Source organism: Nymphaea colorata, chromosome 10 (genome assembly GCF_008831285.2).
Source record: "Nymphaea colorata isolate Beijing-Zhang1983 chromosome 10, ASM883128v2, whole genome shotgun sequence".
Lineage (NCBI taxonomy): Eukaryota > Viridiplantae > Streptophyta > Magnoliopsida > Nymphaeales > Nymphaeaceae > Nymphaea > Nymphaea colorata.
The window spans coordinates 9114146-9134211 of NC_045147.1; the positions used below are offsets into that span (position 1 = coordinate 9114146).

At 40.3% G+C, this 20066-nt stretch overlaps 1 protein-coding gene across 5 annotated transcripts in view; it reads right to left on the minus strand.

The window, feature by feature from the left end:
- Positions 1–11100: 11100 nt before the first annotated feature.
- Positions 11101–20066, minus strand: part of LOC116262427 (uncharacterized) — a 37438-nt gene continuing 28472 nt past the window's right edge. For 4 of the 5 annotated variants that reach the window (XM_031641785.2, XM_031641781.2, XM_031641782.2 and 1 more), the window contains 6 exons: positions 19561–19745; positions 15054–15149; positions 14096–14141; positions 13314–13420; positions 12545–12646; positions 11101–12449 (listed from right to left, as the gene is read on the minus strand). In XM_031641785.2, coding sequence (XP_031497645.1) covers positions 11403–12449; positions 12545–12646; positions 13314–13420; positions 14096–14141; positions 15054–15149; positions 19561–19745 — 1583 coding nt within the window. In that variant the 3' untranslated portion in view covers positions 11101–11402. The remainder of the gene's footprint in view (positions 12450–12544; positions 12647–13313; positions 13421–14095; positions 14142–15053; positions 15150–19560; positions 19746–20066) is intronic. The other variant, XM_031641784.2, reaches the window with a different exon arrangement.

Consider the following 20066-nt stretch of genomic DNA (forward strand, 5'->3'; position numbering starts at 1 on the left):
TAATGCTTAATCAAATTATATAGATTCTTTAGCCCATTTTCTCCTTATAGATATTTCTTTCAGTTCAGCCACTACGTTTAACATACATCCCTCATGTAAATGGCTACACCTTCATTAAAAGATGACATTCTAAACATATTATAAAGGTGATGTCCTATCTACTTTGTTATCTTATAAAAGATGAAGAGACAAAGACAAATTGGCCAGTCAAACCAATCATAGCTGAATTAATATAGTCAAAGTCATGAGAATACAACTTTCACAACTAAAAGAAACTCGATTCATACATCTATTCTACTCAAGTTCACTAAGGTTCATCTTTCTTTGATTCCCCAGTCCTGACACTCTTGCAATTTCTGTTTTATTTAGTTTTTTATTCTTCCCATTTCCTACTTCCAATGAAAGAGTGCTAAGAGGTTGGCTCCCCATCTTTTATTCGGATGGAATAATATGTATACGAAAAAACAATGAATGGGAACTGGGAAGAGGGATGCGATGCATCAACTCTATGCAGAGAAAGTAAAACAAGGTTTCTAACACAGCAAACTCTTCACTGGGAGTGAAACAGAATAGGTGGAGCCAAGAGGCCTAAGCCAGCCACCACAAAAAGGGGGGAACGAGCAGATATTAAGATCAACTTGTGGTTTATTCGTCTAGGGATTTAGAGTAGTCCCTTACCAATGTACCGACATTGATAGGGATGGTTATCACCTTTGAGCCTTCATTGTGAGTAGTGATCAGCCAAGGAGATCCATACCTCCAGCCGTTTTCTTCTACCTTCAATAGATTTTTTGAGACATCTGATCCACCCATCGTTGTTGAGTGGATAGCAAGGGGAGGTCAGGTATTGGATCACATGATTTCACCCCATTTAAGCAAGTTAAATTCTTCAACTTTTCAGCACAAGGTGCATCCGTTGGCTAGGATTATTATTCTCCTCTCGAGACAATCCAAGGTAGGCAGCCTATTGACGCAAGCCCAGTCGATAAACTAGCAGGCCCTTGGGAGAGTTGTGTTACTCCAAATAAACTTTCTCTAGGGCTCTTTAGTGCCCTAGTGACTAAGATCTTTATAAAAACGAGGTTGATGACGTTTTCTGATTGCGATCAGATATCCACCCATGCCAGTTTGTATTATCAATCAAAGTTACTTCACAAACCTGTGACATTGCTGGTGGATGTTGATTAGCTTCCACAGTTATTTATTTCTAGCCATAACTACGTTGAAGTGAAAGCCTTTACTAGTGAGGGCATAGTCATCTGCTTTAATGCAGTTTTTGAATAGTTCATCACTTCATTTATCCATCCAAAAAAGAGCTATTTGACCATCTTCAATTGTCCTTGCTAACGAGCCTATCAATCTTAACCAAGATTCTTCCATAGAAAGGATCTAGTCCATGGTTTCTTTATGGGACCATAGGCTCTTGGTTGAGTCCAAGTATATTTTCCCTACATTTCCAGGCTATGGGAATTTGTATTAACTAGGTGGCAGATCCTTCTCGCTCAAAAGGGAAGCATTCATGCTCTCCAACTATTGAGACCCACTCTTCCTCCTTTTTTAGGTCTACAAAGAGAGCTCCATGTCTTCCATCTATATTTACGTTTGCCATTCTGCTCCTCAGTCCACAAGAATCTAGCCATTGCTGCTTCCATCTGTTGTACAACAGCTTTGGGGAGACGGAAGGATTGCATCCAAAAGATTGGAAGAGAGTTGAGGTTGTGCTTAATGAGACATAGTCTCCCACTATAGGAGAGTGAGCTCGTTTTTGTAGCTGAAATTGTCAAATTTATCAATCAATTCCCTGCATACTTCCTTTTTTAAACAGCCAGAGAATAGCGAGAGGCCGAGATACTCGAGGGGGAATTGGTCTACCACCAGTTTAGAACACTACCAACGGAACTTGATCACTATCTTGGACATTGCAAAAGGAATGGTTGACCATTAGTCCGGAGGTGTTTTCTATCTCCTCAAGGAAAGATTTGATTCCTCGTAAGGATTTTTAGTTGCTTTTTAGAAAACCGTTACATCATCAGTGAACATAATGGTACTGATATTCTCCATTGCTCTAAGAGCTCTCAGAACTACAATCATCTTTCACTTCACTTGATATTTTTGACCTCTAAAAACTGCTTCCCTTGCAATTATGAAGAGGTAAGGAGTGGTTTTGATGGTAGCCATGACCTTGGAAATCCAATCCCAACTAAAACTGAGAAGATGCATGCTTTTCTCTAGGAAGTTGCATCTCTCTAAGAAGTTCCAAGAAAAGTGATCGAAAGCTTTTGAAAAGTCCAATTTCATGCATGCAACTTGCTACTTCCCTTTTATGTATCAATCCATGATATCTTATGCGTGAAAGAATTGGTCATGAACCACTTTATTGTTCAAGAAAGCCTTGGGTTGGATCTATGATTCTTGCTAGGATGCATTGCATGCATGAGATAATATAATTTTGTACACTATGTTGCAGAGAGCAATAGACCTAAAGTCTTAAATTCTTTCTGTACCCTAGAATTTGGCGAGGAGCATGATATTGGTGTGGCTTGCCTCCTTACTCAATCTACCGGAATTAACAAAGGAGATAACTATCTTGCATGTGTCATTTCCTACCATAACCCACATGTCTTGAAAGAAGTTAAGAAATCCATCCGGACCTGTTGCATTGTCTCTATCTAGGCTGAAAACAGCCTCTTTGTTTTCCTCCTTGGTCACCGGAACACCTAGAAGCAAATTTTCCATAAGAAAAATTTTATTGCTTTGTACCATAGACTCAAACATATGACCATTAGCAGCATCAGAATTCATAAAGTTCTCAACATAAGAGGAGGCATCCTCCTTGATGTTGTTTCCACCTTAAATCACCTCACTGCCTACCATGAGCTTTACCTATTGTTCCTTTCTTTTCTTTAATTGATTGATTGAATTATTTGTTGTTGCAGTCACCTTCACTTAACCATCGAGTCTTCTCTTCAGAAGACTTTCTCTCATCTTCAAAAGACTTTTTCCCATTCTAAGGCTTGTTGAAGATCCTTTTTTACCTCCTCTTCATTAGCTATGGCTTCTAATCGACCTTCATCAATACTTTTGGCCAAGCTATCTAGTTCAACATAAAGCAAATGGACTCTTTTGCCAATATTGCCAAAATGATGCATGGTCCATTTTTTTAGGCGAATGTTGACTAATTCCAGCTTCCTTATAAGCTTCAGCATGTGGAAGCCTCTACTGGGTTGTCTCCACTCTTGTTGGATGATGTCTCTAGCCTCTTGAACCATAAGTCAAGGCCTGGCTTGTAACTGACATGATCAAGGCTTTATGATCAGACATGGGGTGCCTTTTGCATATCAAGTTCGAACTACAATAAAAAAATCCTTCCAAGTAGGCTGACAAGGCACTAGTAGAGTTTACAATGGATAATATTATTTACATCTTTACTTTTGGATCATGTGTAGAGACCTTTGGGGTCATTGATTTCCTTAAGTACGCAAGCAGCCAAATCACTTAAACCTCTACAAGATTACTGACTAGGTGCCCGACCCATTTTGTCACTTCTACTTCTCATTGTGTTAAGGTCGCCACAGCATGCCACTGAAAAGTCGTAGTTAGTTAGGATGTCTTCCAATTCCATGAGACTACTGGTTCTTTGCCTGCTATCATTCTCGAAATAGAGACCCACAAGAACGAATTTAAAGCCCAATGCATAAGAGAAAAACACCCCAATCAAACCCCAACGCCTTTTGGTCCAAGAATCCGGACTGATTCTGTTATTGTCCCAAAAGCAGGCTATCCTCGCCGTTCCTTTGTCCCAATCAAAGTTAGAGGCATCATCCTGTTGCCCCTTCTACTAGCCACATTGACGATCATCGCATCTTTGTTCATGGAGTCATATAAAAAGAAATAGCTGGCCCTTCTGCTTGCAGCAGAGCAATAGTGTCAAGGCGGCAGCTGGCCAAGCTGTCCCTTGATATTCCAGCTAATGGCATTCATTCCCCACTATTAGCCCAATCTGCCCCCTGGGTTGTGGGTTTTCTTTGTTTGATAAGGGCTGGCCTTTGATGACCTAGATGGCATTTTTCTTCCTTTTACGCATCACAAGGGTCCATCTCTCTTCAAGGTCTGCATGCTAGTTCTTTTCAGCAAGTTGTTGCCGAGAGAGGGTGGCTTCCTTGTTTATGAGATTCGTTGTAATGAACTATGAACTATCTCCTTCAACTAAGCAGTTGACCTATTGGCAACTGATCCGTTTTGGTCCTCTATCCCTTTGGTTCGACCATTAGTCTTAGACTTGGCAGACAAGCCGAAACCTAGAGGAGAGGTTAGAGTCCATCTGACATAGAGAACCCACCAAGGTTGGAGAAGGGGTTAAAGATGAGACAGATGTGGGATTTACCTTCTTGGTAAAATTCCTTAACATTGGAGGCATGTTTGTGAGCTGCCTATCTACTGGCCGGGAAGATTTTTCCTCCAATATTGCTTGAAATTTTGCATTTAGTCGCACCTACCTTGCTCGATTCAACTCTGATGCTGGTCTGTGGCCTTTTCTTTTGGATGGTGCTAGTGGAGTCCATTTCCATCCCCTTTCTCCTGGGGCATCGCAGGACCTGGATGCCACCCTAGGGGTTGTTGCACTCCCCTAATCCCTCTAAAGTTGGCCTCTCGAACTTGCAGCTAGCCGCTGGATGAGTGAGAGCCCCACATCTGCTGTAGAGTAGGTGATTCTTGATTCATATGTGATGGCCTGAGGTACTGCAAGCCCTTCTCCATCACAAAGAGTGATTTTAGGGACAGGGTGGAAGATAATGAGAACTTCCATCTTGACCCTAGCAAAACCCAATTTTTCCTATTTTTTGGTGCATGGGTCTTCCTCTATGAAGCGTCCCCCAATGCTTTGGCAACTCCCCTGAAGGTATAGTCATTCCATAGCTCGGCTAAGTGTTGTGGTAGTCTTAACCACATTTCGACAGGTTGCTCAACTTTTATCTTCATCTCTTCACTTGACCTCCATCAACTAGCTACAATATTTATCTTCCCACCTTCCCAGCCTTTTTTTTCAAGATTTCATCTAGTTTAGCTTCAAAGATGACTCTCACCATGAAATGCCCTTTGCAAATGATAGTGAACAGAGGGTTTCGTACCTTCATCCATTGACCTCTTAGGAATTTGAAGATGAAGTTGAAATCTGCCCCTAGCGGAGCATTACCCCCAAACAGACCAGTTATGGCTGCCAACCGAAAGAGGGATTTCATCTCTTCATATGCCCTAGGGTCAATCAACAATTGTTGCCCTTAAAACTCGATCTCTACTTGGCTCAAGTTCTTAAAACTCAAAACTTGTTTCAGGAGCCAAGGCTTGAGCCAAGCCAAGCATTTCATTAAAAAAATAATTTTTTTAAAGGAAGAGGCAGCATATGAACTTGAACATGAACCTCCCACCAATCACATGTACACCCATTTGAGGAATGTACTTTCTTGATAAGTTCATGAGACATATTTTATATATTTTCTTTCTCAAGTTTAACTGAGCTGAGCCCACTTAACTCGAGCATGACTCGATTAAGTTGTCGAGTTCATTTCTTAACTTGAACTCGACACGTTTAATAAATGAGTCGAGTTCAAGTCAAGTTTATCAAGAGAGGTCCACTCAAGCTCGAGTTAGTTCGACTCATTGACTCCATCCCCACCCCCTCTACGCACCTCTCCCTCTCTCCCCCTCCCTGCATCCCCAACCACTCTACGCACCTCTCTTATTTCTCTCTCTTGTATTTCCTTCCATGGACCTCCTCTTCACATTTTAATTATTATGTACCTTTGTTAAATATTGTAATAAATAATTAAATATGATTTTTTTCATTTATATTATTTATTTGAACAAAAACTGACAATGAGTATTGAGGGTGTTATTGTAAACATAAATAAATATTTTCCCTTCCTTTCCTTTATACAACTAAACAAATATGACCAATTCGAGTGGTGGCGCTATACATCATTCTATCTGGGGATTTCATAATGGATATTTTGGAGTAAAATCAGACTTTACATACTCGAGTTCATGCATAGAAATAACTAGATAAAGCACTTACCGGTTCCTACCATGATTCACAATGAGGATAACGAAGACGGGAAATTTCCTCAGCCAATGGCCACCGTCGATAAGCACAGGCGTAGAATGTTGAATGTGAGCAAGGATGATGGATCCTCAGAAATTTTCCAACACACTAAAACCGCTCTCATCATGCAGTATAAATACAAATCAAGAGTCACGTTGAATGGGTGCGAAGACTAAGTTGCAAGTTGAAGAGGTGCTGAAACGAAGGCTCACAGCTGTTAGACTACTCTTCAATGCATGTTCTCCAACATTCTCTTACTTGACCCAAGTGACAAGCAACCGATATATTTTTGGTACATAAGTTGTCATGCAATACTCTTAACATAATGAGTACACTTAATGCACAACCAACAAGCACGCAAGAGTCATGCCCTTTCTATCTCCTTACGTTCCAATGTTGTTTTAATGTCTATATGCTTGCTTGATAGATGTATGAAACAAAAACATAAAGTCCATGAATTGGTTCTCATACTCAACTAACCGATCAAAAAATAGCCCAAATAGATCAGATAATATTCAAAACTGCAGGTTAAATTATATCATAATTTTAAAACTGCACTGACCCAGTCCAGCAACCCAATGACCCGGTCTGTTAAAAACCTGAACCGGTTAGAAAACTGACTCGGTTTTGGAGGCACTGTATCAGTTCTGAAGTAGCAGAATAGAACTGTTCCATTCTGGATGTCCAGGATACACTGAACGTACAGAACAGACGTTCTGAAATATGAACAGAAAACTGTTTTTCTTGGATCAATACCATAGATCCAGATTTGTAATTCAGATCTTCTTTGATTCAAAACTTTATGAATCAATTATTGGGTTTGGATTTTAACTCAATAATCCAAATCTGATCTCCTTATGTCATCCTTTTCTCGAAAAGAACTCAGAAGGGAAGGTAGAGGGGGAAACGGTTGAGCTGCCCACCCACCGCCGGAAGGAGAATGTTACACAATCGGCGGCCATGGAATATCAGGCCTGAGAGGCTGAGCCCACGCCTCTGCACGTCTCCGGGGATTGAGAGGACCACCGCCGGCCATGGCGAAGGCCTTCCCCCTCCTCCCCACCTTTTTTTAGGGGAAACGGGCAGAACTTCCTCCACTGTGATGGAGCAGAGGGAAAGAGTGGACATCATCCCCACCGCCGGTGAGGGGCCCCATGGTCCCGCCGGCGGCCGGTCTCCAAGGAGTGAGTGCCGCCCTCTCTGCTGTTCCCGGGATCGGCCATCGGCCCTCCCTCTCCCTCGTCTACTCACTGGCAGGCGAAGAAGACGCCGCACGCAGTCTCCACCCTTCTGTCGGCAAGGAAGACAGCAGAGAGGGCCATTGGCCCTCCCTCTCTCTTGTTCTGTCCAGGTGGCGACGCAAGAGTCGCACGGTGCCTGCCGGCCCTTCCGCCGACAGGGAGGACCCCGACGGTCCTCCTGTTCACGGCCGCAGGGAGGGCCCGATGCCCTCTCTCGCTCTCTCTTTTTCTGCAGCAGGCAGACGCAAATGTAGCAGACGGTGCCTGCACTGCCGCGGGTGAGCAAAAGCCCACCGTACTCTCCGTTTTGACAGGGAGGTGCCCGATAACCTCACTTCGCTCTCCCCTTTTCGCGGTCTCTATCACAACGGGCCAGGCCCCTGATGGGGTCTGTTCCGCCGGTGCTGCGATAGGGGAGAGAGACGCGGGTTTGCCTGGGCAGGCGTTTCCCGGCAGCAGCCGGGCGCACGCCCGTTAAATAGGAAATCAATCAAGGGTCACCATGAGTCGCAAGTTGAGATGCTGAAGCTAATTTTCACAATGCACGTTGTTGACGTTGTTGGGGGTGGCCAAGCTAGTAGATAGATATGCTATGGCCTCAATTGTGAGATCAATCGGTCACGAGTCAAGTAAAAAGTAATGCACGTGGAATGTGCAGCGCGGTGGTGCAGTGACAAAGCGTATAAATGCATTAAGGTGAACAGTCCCTTTAAAAGTACAATTCCATCGTTGGGGAATCCAGTGAGTTTTCCACGAGTAGTGTTTGGATACACAAGGGGGTGCGCGTGGGTTAGGGGCAATTCCCCCAGTGAACGCATACGCTGCGTTTCACAACCGCGTAGAGTCACGCGGGGGTGAGCAAGTGAATGCTCATCGTCGAGTAGTGTGATGGTCGGCCGCCTTACTTAATGACATATAGTCGTCAACTGGCTTCGGTTGGGAACTTCCTCCCAAGGGAAGTCTACCCCCACCCAAAGTTCGCTTGTATGCAGATAGGCACTTTGAGGAATGACAATGTTCTGACAAGACCTCATGGTCATAGCTTGCCGATGGTCGACAATGGGATAAACCTGGGTGATGGTATGCTGAGTGCTTAGCACTCCTCGTCTAGTCCACAGTCCCAAAGAAAAGATGAATGCTTCCGCTGGCTTAAGAGAGAGACGGCTGGCCAAAGGCTTTGGGGAACGCCTTCGGCGTCGTGCGGGCTGAAGAAATTCGGCCCTTGACAGCCAACTGCAGCTTAGCAAAATTAAAAGCACAAGAAGGCATTGTAGGCTCAAGAAGGCATATCACACATATTTCTTACCCAATGTTGAGTTGGAAGTCATTTGAAGTTGTGTTGATCTAATCAGACATTGTTTCTGACCCAATGTAGAGTTGAAGTCGTGTTGATCTGATCAGACGCCCTTTGAAGCTGTTATCGATGGTAGATGATAAAAGTGAAGTTCTGTTTTATATTAATAGGTCTGATGTCGTTTGATTTGATGAAGCCTGTCGTCATCTCCCTCGTTAGCTGAGCTATCTTCATTGGAAGTGGATGGTATTGAACTGACATCCAGTTGCAAAAATCTTGTTCTGGTCTTCAAAATTCAGTTTCTTCTCTGTTATAAGTTATATAGCAATAGATTTGACAAGTCTTTCTTTTGGTGATGGCGCCAACTTGAATTGTATAATTCTGAAACGTTTTTCCCCTTAATTGTTAAGAAGTTGAATTGTGGTTGTCTGGTTGGCATTTGAAGATGAGACTTGACATGATCCTAGATTTCGTTACTGATATTAATCTTCCATTCTAGCAGCCGATTGGATATTTTTTGTAGTGTTGTTTCAATTTTTTCCTTTAACTGGTGGGCAGTATATATATATATATATATATATATTTCTGCGTTCCCTGAGGCGGAAGATAAGAATCGTGGGATTTATTCTAAGGTTGATGTTTCAGCCTACTATAAAGCATTTGCAAACCCTTTCTATGGGTCTTCATTGAAGCTAAATGATTGCTATTATGAAAGATGGTCTCGTACATTCATGACGTGCCAATTCAAGAAGTAGGTAAATATGTCCCATGGAAAGAAGTTGATAGTGTAATTATGCCTTGGATTATGCACAACGGCCAGCTACACGTCGCTGACGGACTATACTATTATACAATTGCCAAACATGGGAGTTTTTTCGTGAAACATACTTTCATGACATTACTTTCATGACAAGAATGTCAATAAGATTTTGCAGGTGGAAGAAGATATTTTCAGCTGCAACAAGGATAGAAAAGTGTTGCACAGTATTTTACTTCGGTCAAGTCAGCCTACGAAAGGCTGAACTCTCTACAGCCTCTGTGCAAGACTTGTAAAAAAACTCATCAAGGGAAAACTATGGTGGCTAAATTCTTATCAGGGTTATCTTCAAATGATGAGAAAACTATGGTGGCTAAATTCTTATCAGGGTTATATGGTGGCTAAATTCTTATCAGGGTTATCTTCAAATTATGCAGTAGCTAAGGTGTAGATGCTTACTTGTGCCGAGATTCTTACTACTGCTGATATATACAATCAGCTTAGCCACATTGCAGTCGCTCTACGTCAGACACCTAGTGATTCTTCTTCGTCAGCTTTAGTGGCCATGGAATTTTTTCCAAAACCACCAACTTTATTATTTCTACAGCTAACTCGTTATGACTTGACCACTGGTTTGACTGGTTTCAACATTACATATGATAAATAAATAAGTATATGTATATATAATGTCTTATAATTACCCCTTAAACCATATTGGTTATATGTATTTACATGCATATATATTTAATTACACGTAAATGAAATGTGCAAACCCTTACGAAGGCAGATAGATTTCACAAATTGATCTACTATGCATATCTTAGTAAAAAGTTGATGGGCAGAACCCTGTCAAGTAAGCATGTGAGATCATAGCTACAAATGATATCCTCTCACTATGGTCACATTAAAAAAAAAAAAAAAAAAACACTATTTTACACTTGAAAAATAAGCCAGTCATATAAAACTTGCAGATTCCACACCATAAAGTCAACTTTGCTCTCGAGCCCGTCTTTTAGAAACACGAGAAGAACACTTTCCTTTTTTACATTTTTGCATTTTGTTTTTAAGATTTTTTTTAATTTATCAAGATTTTCAGAATAAAAGAAATTTTGTCATATTATACCCGAAGAACCCATAAATGATACTTGTGACTATGCCTGGCACCCACAAAACATTCGCTGAGTGGCCTGCAACTAGGTTAGATATGCAAGACTCAAAAACTGAAATGTTTTTCCTGTTTATGTAAATATGGGGCCCGGTAGACTAAAACTATACTCTACAGAGCGAAGCAACTTGAGTACTGACATACATTGGTAAATCTCAGCCAATGAACCTAGCCCGGAGGCACTTGTCCATAAAAATCATCGTGGGAACACCAGGAAGTTGCATGCGCAACAGCGCCAGGAACCAAACTTGACCGTAATGGCTTCAGGCCGGCCCGATAAGAGTAGGGCACAGGTCAGCCCCACGCCCGAAACCCGAGCCTGATGCAAGCCGATTAAAATAAAATAATAATAAAATATATATTATTATTAAATAAAAATAAAAAAAATAAAAAAATTGTTAATCGGACCAAATCGAACCCCATCGGACTGAAAGCTTTTTCAGACCCGAGCCCAATCAGACCAGGTATCAGATACCCAGGCCCGTTGCCCAGGCTTAGTATAGTTAGACGAGCTTGCTTTCTCCCTCAAAACTAGTAACTATCTTTAACAATTAGTTCATATGCTTCCCGTTTCCAGCACAACACTGTGAAAAGAATATGTTACATATACAAACCAGTACAACATAAAACTTAGATTTTCCGCTTCAAACAAAGAATGCACCCGCAATAACATAGTACAAAAGTCATGAAATATCCAACTTCTTATAGCTGAATCACTCTGCAGAGGAAAGCAAACCTCCAAGCTGGGAGTCCACTGCGGTTTTGATGACCAATCAAGAGATCACACTGAAAACTTCAATATCACCAAACTGATTCCCTCCTCCAACTCCAGTAAGTATAAAGGTTCACCTCTGCCCTGAAGCCTGATAGAAACTTGACTGATGAGGTACACGCGTGCCCAATATAGCAGCAACATCAGACGGAATGGCTGCAAATGCATTGTTTATTGTTGGTCTATGGCCACTAGATGCAGCTCGTGGTGCACCATCACAGTTGGCTGCAATAGCTGATTGCATGTTATGACCTGAGGACACGCCACTACGAACTGAAGCATGCTGGAAATTGTAGGGACTAGGGTAGACAGCATCTTGTGGATGATGACCATCACGGCCTCTACCAGAACCCAAGCCACTAGATACACCATGAGGATTTGGGGGAATAAATGCAGGTGGGAAAAAGTTAGCTGGTGCCAAACCACCCGACAGAGTTTGGTGATACCCATAGCCAGTAAGACCGCCAGCAGATAGATTATGACTGGATGGCCGTTCATTGCCAAGTGAGGCATGAGAATTGTGTTGATAAGGTGTCCGTTGATTTACACAAGGCAAGAATCCCCTCTCAACAATGGCATGAGATAAGCTACCAGAATTGAGTGGCAATGCTGCATGTATATTACCATGAGCTGGGCCATGAAGCAAGCCCCTGGAAGGAATAGTAACAGGAGCACAGAGCGTTTGACCCACTGGCTTATCATGGGATGGGCCATATTGCAAGCAATGGAGACTGGGGGAATTAGCAACGGAGGCATGGAGAAATTTACCCAGTGGTTTATGCAGACGGGATGCTTCAAATGACAAGCCACCAACTGGTAAAGTTTTATTATCGTCAGCCCCTTGGTAGCGCATCCTCTTTGATGAACCTTGAGGGGCCATTAAGAATGGTTCATCAACAGGAAACTTCTTCTTACCTCTTAATTGCCGTGTTGTGTCAACCTTGTAGTTTGGCAAAGCAAACCCAAAAAGGCAGACTTTGAGTTCCGTTACATCAATCTGGCCTTTCCTGAAAGCTGTAATGTTATCTAGTGTTGCCTTTATGCAGTTGTAGATCTTCTCAAACTGCAACTTCCCAACAGATCTGGCAACATTCTGAGATTGTTCAGTGAATTCCTCCACCTGATGCACCCAAGGTTATAAACTTATAATCATTTAAGGCGATAAAAACAGAAACCATTTCCTTTTTTAATTGTAATAGTGTGAAGTTGAATTACATTCATGTTGTTCCTCTCAGAATCCGATGCTTTCAATATCCAAGATCCTTCGTATGTACTGGCACAAAGACCAAGTGACCAAAGACTCTTTACCGCCCACAACTGCAAAGCAGAAAATGCAGACATGTTGTAAAGGAAATAAATAACCGGACAATATGATGACCGGGATCTCTAAATAAGAGAAACAAGGACAAGCATATGTACTACCAAAACACATACCAAAACCACATCATGCTACCAAGAATGTGAAAACAATAGGCTTCCGAGTTAAGAAACCTGCTTACAAGCATGTAACATATACTCCTAAGTTGTAAAGAACAGCAACAAGGACAAGTACTACATGCACCAAAACATCAGCAGTATGAATGCTTCCAACCATGTAAAGACAATAAAACAGAAACCATAAAACTTTTCTCCATGTTTCAATCTTTCCAGAATAATTTTGGCATAAGGTTTCCTATAAGCTATGAACTCCAGTAGTATTATGAACAGCTTAAGCTGGTTTTACTAGCCAATACACATTATAAACGATTGTCACAAATATTATTCTAGGGGTTGTAGCAGCAATCTAACACAAGTGGAATGACAATCAGGATAACTACAGATGTAAATACCATAAATTACTAGCCAATACTCAGAGCATACATGGTCCAAAATCTAATCGCGAATTTCAGTTATTTTTGTTATCATTGATACAGGATGTCATAATATGTAACCCAGATGAGTCATGCCCCAGATATTGACAAGCCAAAATAGCATGTCAAATTACCTTAATCAACAGTGTGACAAAAAGCGCAGCCAAGGATTCTTTATTGCTGCTGCCAAAGTGTTGAAACCGTTGAGCAGCTTCCATCAATGCCTTAATGTTAACACCATCTACATAAAATATAAATTGAATGACAATCATAACAATATTTAATTTATATCCATGTATTCAAGGAGGAAGATACATATGGCACCCACATTGCACTCTAGTTGAACACAATTAATTTTTTTCTTTTTAAAACAACAAACATTTGCTACCAATCAGTGGCTGTCGTAAAACCGGTTGGGTACTTACCATTGAGCACACATGGATTTCCTTTTGAAGTTCAAGAACTTACATTTAATCACTGTATTGCACCACTATATAAGTAATTCCAGATTAACTTTCATTTATTATACCAAGCCAAGGCAAGCAGAAACTCCTGTCAACAGTCAGCAATTTAAAGTTCCACAATTAATCCTAGCCGTTTGAAAACTTAGCAAGGACCAGGGCATGTACTCCCGCCAACATTTAGAAACAAAAGGCATATCATTGCCAGCTGAAAAGTCACTCCCTGCTGATCTTAGTCACTAATAAGCCATGCAAAAAAATTCTGCTCTAAATTAAGGTCCCAAGTTCAGCTTACAGTGGCTTCAATGCTTGCACGTACAGGTACATTTTCCAAAAACATCTTTGTCCATGATAAACAAATAATGCAGCAACGTGCCCACAACCCATTAAGATAATAAACATATCCCATATGTAGACTGAGGAAGTATTCCTATATGAAAAAGCTACAACCTCACCTTTTAATAAGTCAGAGAAAGGAGGAAAAATTGGTGGTGACCGAGTCTGCATCACAAGAAAAAAAACAACTCAGTGTTCAAATATTTTCTACAGAAAATACAAATAAAAGAACAGAGAGTTGCAAAGACAAAATGAAGCAGTAAAAAAAAAAAAAAAAAAACCCTATCTACAAACCCACCATGCATGATAAGAGCACAGCTGCAATACAATAAATAAGAAATAGAGAAAGAAAAGAAAACTTGGTAAAAATATTTGTAGAATTTTATTCTAAGATATGAAATTATGAAATAAGAAGAAGCACAGCAATCCCAAATAATTTTACAAACGAAGAAGAAAACTTGACCACAAAAAAGCAAGTTGCACAGTTTTTTGGCCATGTCAGTTAAAATTGTAGCCCTAACCCCTCATTTGCCATGTTCGCATTCGCATTCAGTTATCATTTTGTATGCAATTGAAGACGTAAAATCGAAAAAGCAAAGAACCAGTTTGCTTACACAAGCAAGACATGTATCACAAAATTCACATGCATATTAGATGTGAGATAGTTACGAAAAAGAAAAGTAGCTCAGAATATCTTTTAAGTGCTTCCACACTGCTATAGAAGAGCACAATGACCTTCAAGCCTGATTGACTAAATTATTGCCTCCAACCTAGAACCTGATGTTCTATATCTTTGAACTACATCTACAAAACATCCCTACTTGTTAATCCCCAATATCCTCTACACCTTTCAGGCTCATCTGACCTCAGCAATCCTTTCTTGTCACCATGGTTAAGTAAGGAAGAACAAGAGTGAATCCAAAACTGGAAACATGAACAATTCCTACTTAATGTTCCATGTCAAGCACCTTTGGCAAAATCAGAAACCAGAACTAGCTGTAACAAATCTACAATTCAATCCAATCTTGTCAATAACAAATGAAAGATATTAGATTCTTCAATCTTTATAGTTGCTACCTGGAAATGGAAAGCAACTAGTAGAGTAATTGACAAAGAGTTCAGAGTATGGTCTTTTGAGCTGTTGATTCCATGTGATTTTGCCCACGCTTTCATCTACAACCCACTAAAGGATATCAATAACCATATGCATAGAAAAGATATCTAGCATGTAATAATGTGCATGCCCGTAATGAGGTTCAAAAATTAATAACACAGACATGTGAATCTTCGACACAAATCTCCAAAAGACCTGCAAGCATAGGTCTGCATAAGGTAAACTCCTAACCACATGATAAGTACCCAATAGAGAAGTGCATAACAGTGAAGATGTACTACAAGAGTACAAGTTACAGAAATCAGCAATAAGCATCCATTGATCAACTTCCAATGTTTTAGGAAATACTTGTAATCGCTAGTGGAGTATATGTCACCTTCACTGTCAAGTCCTTATGTGCCATGTATATGGCTCATTAAAACCTCAGTGTGCTCATTAATTAAATTGTTGTGGAAGTTTAATCATACATTTATACTCATGCCACATTGGATGGAGGTATTTATCAGATCAAAGCTAAATAGTCTTTGGAAAAACCAAAAATCAGTGGAAGTGCCATGACATCATGACATAAAAACATGTCTACATTCTATTAAGTTGTTCCTTCTCCTTCAGGTAATGCCTGCTTGGATAGACTCTGATCTTCGTTATCAAAAAAAGTACTATATGTAGAATAAAAATGGATCCTTCACCAGGATACGACATCACATTGTAGTGCTAGGGGATCCCAAAAACTGATCCAGGTTAAAAGGAAAAAAAAAAGGATGAAGTGCTAGGAGAACCCAAAACTGGTTCACTATAAGAAAAAGGTCCTGCCTAAGTTCCTGTTGATGGAAGACATGCATACCAAATACATGGCCCTATGGAAGGGAAACTATCAAACCTCACAAGGAGGGGGGTAAGTGGAAAATTGTGCTTCCTGATCATAACTGACTTGCTCGTGATTTCTTTACCTTGGATCATCAACAGTACCTTCAGCATTCATCAAGCTGGATTTTGTCTTTCTCTCTTGCCTTCCTCTTCAAGAGAAGTAGGCACATTAACTAGAATAACCTTAGGATGAACATGTTTGACCACCTTTCCACAATTCTTACTGAAGCATCTATACTCTTTGCATGTCAAAAGTTTCCTTCACTGCTTAGGGGTGGGCTTTTTGTTAGAGAGGGTGACAAGAGAGTCCAGAGTAGTTCCCTTTCTTGGGTCCACCCATGGGGTGGGAGCAGGTATCTGTTCATATGAACACCTCCTGGCAGACATCCATGGAATATATCAGTCCCACATGAGAGACAAGGTGAGAACTATCTCCAACCAAAAAAATGAAGGAGATGCTTCGTCTGCATCCATGTTAGCCTCAAGATTGGTTAGGTTACATGAACAGGGTGTCCTTCTCAAGAGGATCAGCAGCTTCAAGGCCCAAATGGTCTTCTCAATTTAGCACCTGAAACTAATTTTGCTTACTGGTCGTATCCTTCGGCATGACCTTCTGAGCCCCATTTCGTTTAACTAATTACTTTGACCTACATCCATTCATTAGATGGGGGATAGATGACATCTGTCCTAACAAATGCTCGACATCTACCAGCAAAATGACCTAATGATCCACAAGGACAATTCTTAATTCTTGACTCATACTCTATAGTCTGGGCTAGCACATACCCATCATCCACCTCAAGCTCTATTTCTCTAATGCAAGAAAAGTCCAATGGCACTTCAATTTCATGCAAATCCCAACATGTGAAAACCCTTGGTAAAGGGGTCAGCCTAGACTAACTTTGCTCCAATAATGTATGTGAGGTTTGTGAAAACCTTATCATCCCAAAGCTCTTAGAAGGTTAGGCATTCTAAGCCAGATTTTAAAAGGTTGGAAGCATCTACTTTTAACAGCTTCCCTGGAAGCCTCTGACTAGTAGGTGACAGCAACTTTCCATCTGTCTGGACTCATGATATATGAGATCTTGGAGTCAGACGAAGGCCCAATCAGAAATATCTGCTTCCCAACTAAAGTGAACCTCACATTAGGAAGTTTGGGCCACAAGCTTTTCAAAGAGTTGAAAATAAAGGCATAGTTGACGTCGAATTCACCTCAAGCAAGTCCTCCTACAAATACAGCAAGTGCCATGAAATAAAAAATTGTTGTCAATTATCTAAGCTTGTCTGGCTATGAAAAGTCATTTTCTTCCATTAACTTCTTTAGGAATGAGTTAAGGGATAACGTTCTCCTTGGCCATTTGATACCCTTCAACCACTAATGCGCACAAAAAATAGCCTCCCACCTCGTTCACCACTGGAGTCTGGGCTGGGTTGGAAACATCCTCCTTAACCATCAGCATGTTGGGCAAGGATAGATCCCCTTTGCTCTGTAAAATGTGAGCCTGCATATATGAATAGATTCTTCTAGCTATTGTCGACTCCCTTGCCTTGGAAAAGCCCCCAACTTAGCACCCGTTACCCAGAAGCATCTCCTGTTGGCAAAATCAGTCACACACTCCCCTCCCCCCTACCCCCCGGGCAAAAGCTCGTCGGCCACATCTCCATTGACGGCACCATTATGTGGTTCACACGTGTAAGAGAACACATCATTAAATACGATCCAGATGGGCAGCCTGCGCCAGCAGGCAACAATCCAATACTAGCAACCGCATTTATGGTAGCCAGTGACCCCAGTTCATGGCAGGGGGGCATCCCTCTTCTTCGCTGTTGCAATCTGGGGATGCAAGTAGAAACCCTACAAACTAATCCCTGTTAAGCTTTTTCTAGATATGGTCTCCTAAATTGTCTAATAAGCTTAAATCTAAAGAAAATTCTGTAAGCATCTAGAAACCAAATCAAGTTTGCTGACATGGATCTACTACAAAATCAATTAAACAAGACGTGCTTCAACCGATAAGTGAGTTCCTTTGGTGACTATGATCTTTAGATTACAGTTTAATCTCTAACAAAAACATTCATTTTTTTTAAATGAAACAGTTTATGCTTCATCTAACAACTCGATATTCTTAACAGAACTCACTCATCTAAAGCAACAACAAAACGTTCAGGTTGGTGAAACAAATAGTGATGGTGAAAGTAATAAAATAGATATTAAGAAAAAGCATAAGGGGAATAAATTGATAAGAAATGACATACATCATGATCAAAACCTGACCTAGAAAGTAATAGATTCAAACATATTACCAGCACTTAACACATTTAGAAAGAACTAACAGATCAAGCTGAATCATAGAAGGTAAACATGCTGACAAGCCTAAAATTGGAGGAAAAGAAGAAGGGCACCAAAAGGTAGAAGGAAGCCAATGAAGAAGAGTGAAACAAGGCCAGTTGAATGAGCAAAACCAACATTTAGTTAAGTGAGACAGAGAACGATACCATGATTGGTCATAGTAAGCATTGCAGCTAAGGAAGATCATTCACAAATGACTTTGTAAAAGTTAAACCCTAAAGTGACTCGACCATACTCTTTTATGTTAATTAAGAGTAAACAAGATCTTCTTGTCCTAAACTGATGGACAGCCACATGTCAGCTATTACATTTGTATGTTACACACAAGTACTTATAGCCATCAAGGATCAAGTAGTCCATTAGTCTCATTGTTAATTATTGTCAGAGAAGACATTTTCATTTCTAATCTGACAAATTGTTGATGGTCATGCTCTCAGGATATTGTCAATCAAGAGGCAAAACTGTTATAAATAAGTTGTTTGTTCGGAGGACAAAATGTAGTTTCATGCTTTATAAACAAGTCAAAGCATTCACACAATCATTATAATCCAACTTTTTTTAAGTTTATTATAGATTATTTTGGTCAATACGTGCACATTCCTCTCACTCTGTCACATAGATTTTCTGAAGTATTACAAGCTCATCCTTGTATACAAAGTGAGATTGTGAATTACATAAAAAATCCTAAATTTCCGTACTGCAGTGAAATCAGACGACTGATTTTCTTGGGACAGTGTCAGATCTACTAAAGTCAGCTTGCTGACTCAAATAAATCGACTAAGTACTTGGGTGAGTCAAGATTTTGTTTTTAACTTTTAGAATATATGTGATCAACATACAATTTATGATTCGTAACTCTTGAAAAAAAATAAATTGTATTTCAGTTGCATATGTTGACTATAAGTATTCATTTGCATCTAGTATAGATATTTACATGATAAGCAAATAATTTTTACTATTGTAAGCTCAAAGAAAATAATGTGGATTGACTGAATTGGTCAAGTCAATAACAAAACCATATTGGCTGAACTAGACTGTCTTCGTCATGTTTGCCCATAATTTTGACGCGGTAAGGGGCTGATCAAAGCTAAACATGTGTGCCCAATGAGCTTACTCACTAAGTATGCCACAAGGACCATATGTATACATTTTCTTAATAGTCGGGAAACATCACACTATTTGAAGGTCTTAAGTAAAAAACGCAATCAGAAAATGAAAAATAAAGAGGAACAAGTAGTGCGCTAAGTGCTAACCAAATAACAGAGTGGTCGAAACCGTTTATCAATTGAAGAAATAATCCGAAGCATTCCAGATCTAACGATACCATCTTTATTTTCAACTGAAATGTCACATTCAATGCCTGTTCTTCTCTCTGTACACTTTAAAATTGGAACTCTAGCTCTAAGAATAGGAGTAACACCAGAGATTAGTTGTTGCCCTGCAATTTAGAGAAGGCCAAACATCATAATCCTCTTGTAAAATACTCAAATGACTGGCTACCTACAGACTATCTGCAGCTTTAAAAAATGAAAAAGAAGGCAGTTCATAATTTTTGTGTATTCAGCAAAACAAAGAAGTAAATATTGAATCATAAAGTGCTATCCTGAATACTGTGAGAGTCCAAATGAACACCATGAACTTTTTTTCTGAGCACATTAAATTACACACATGTATTCTACACACACACTCTTTATGAATGCTCTTTATCATTGCATTAACTGCTTGTGCATAATTTAAGTGTACATATAGCTGTCTGCCT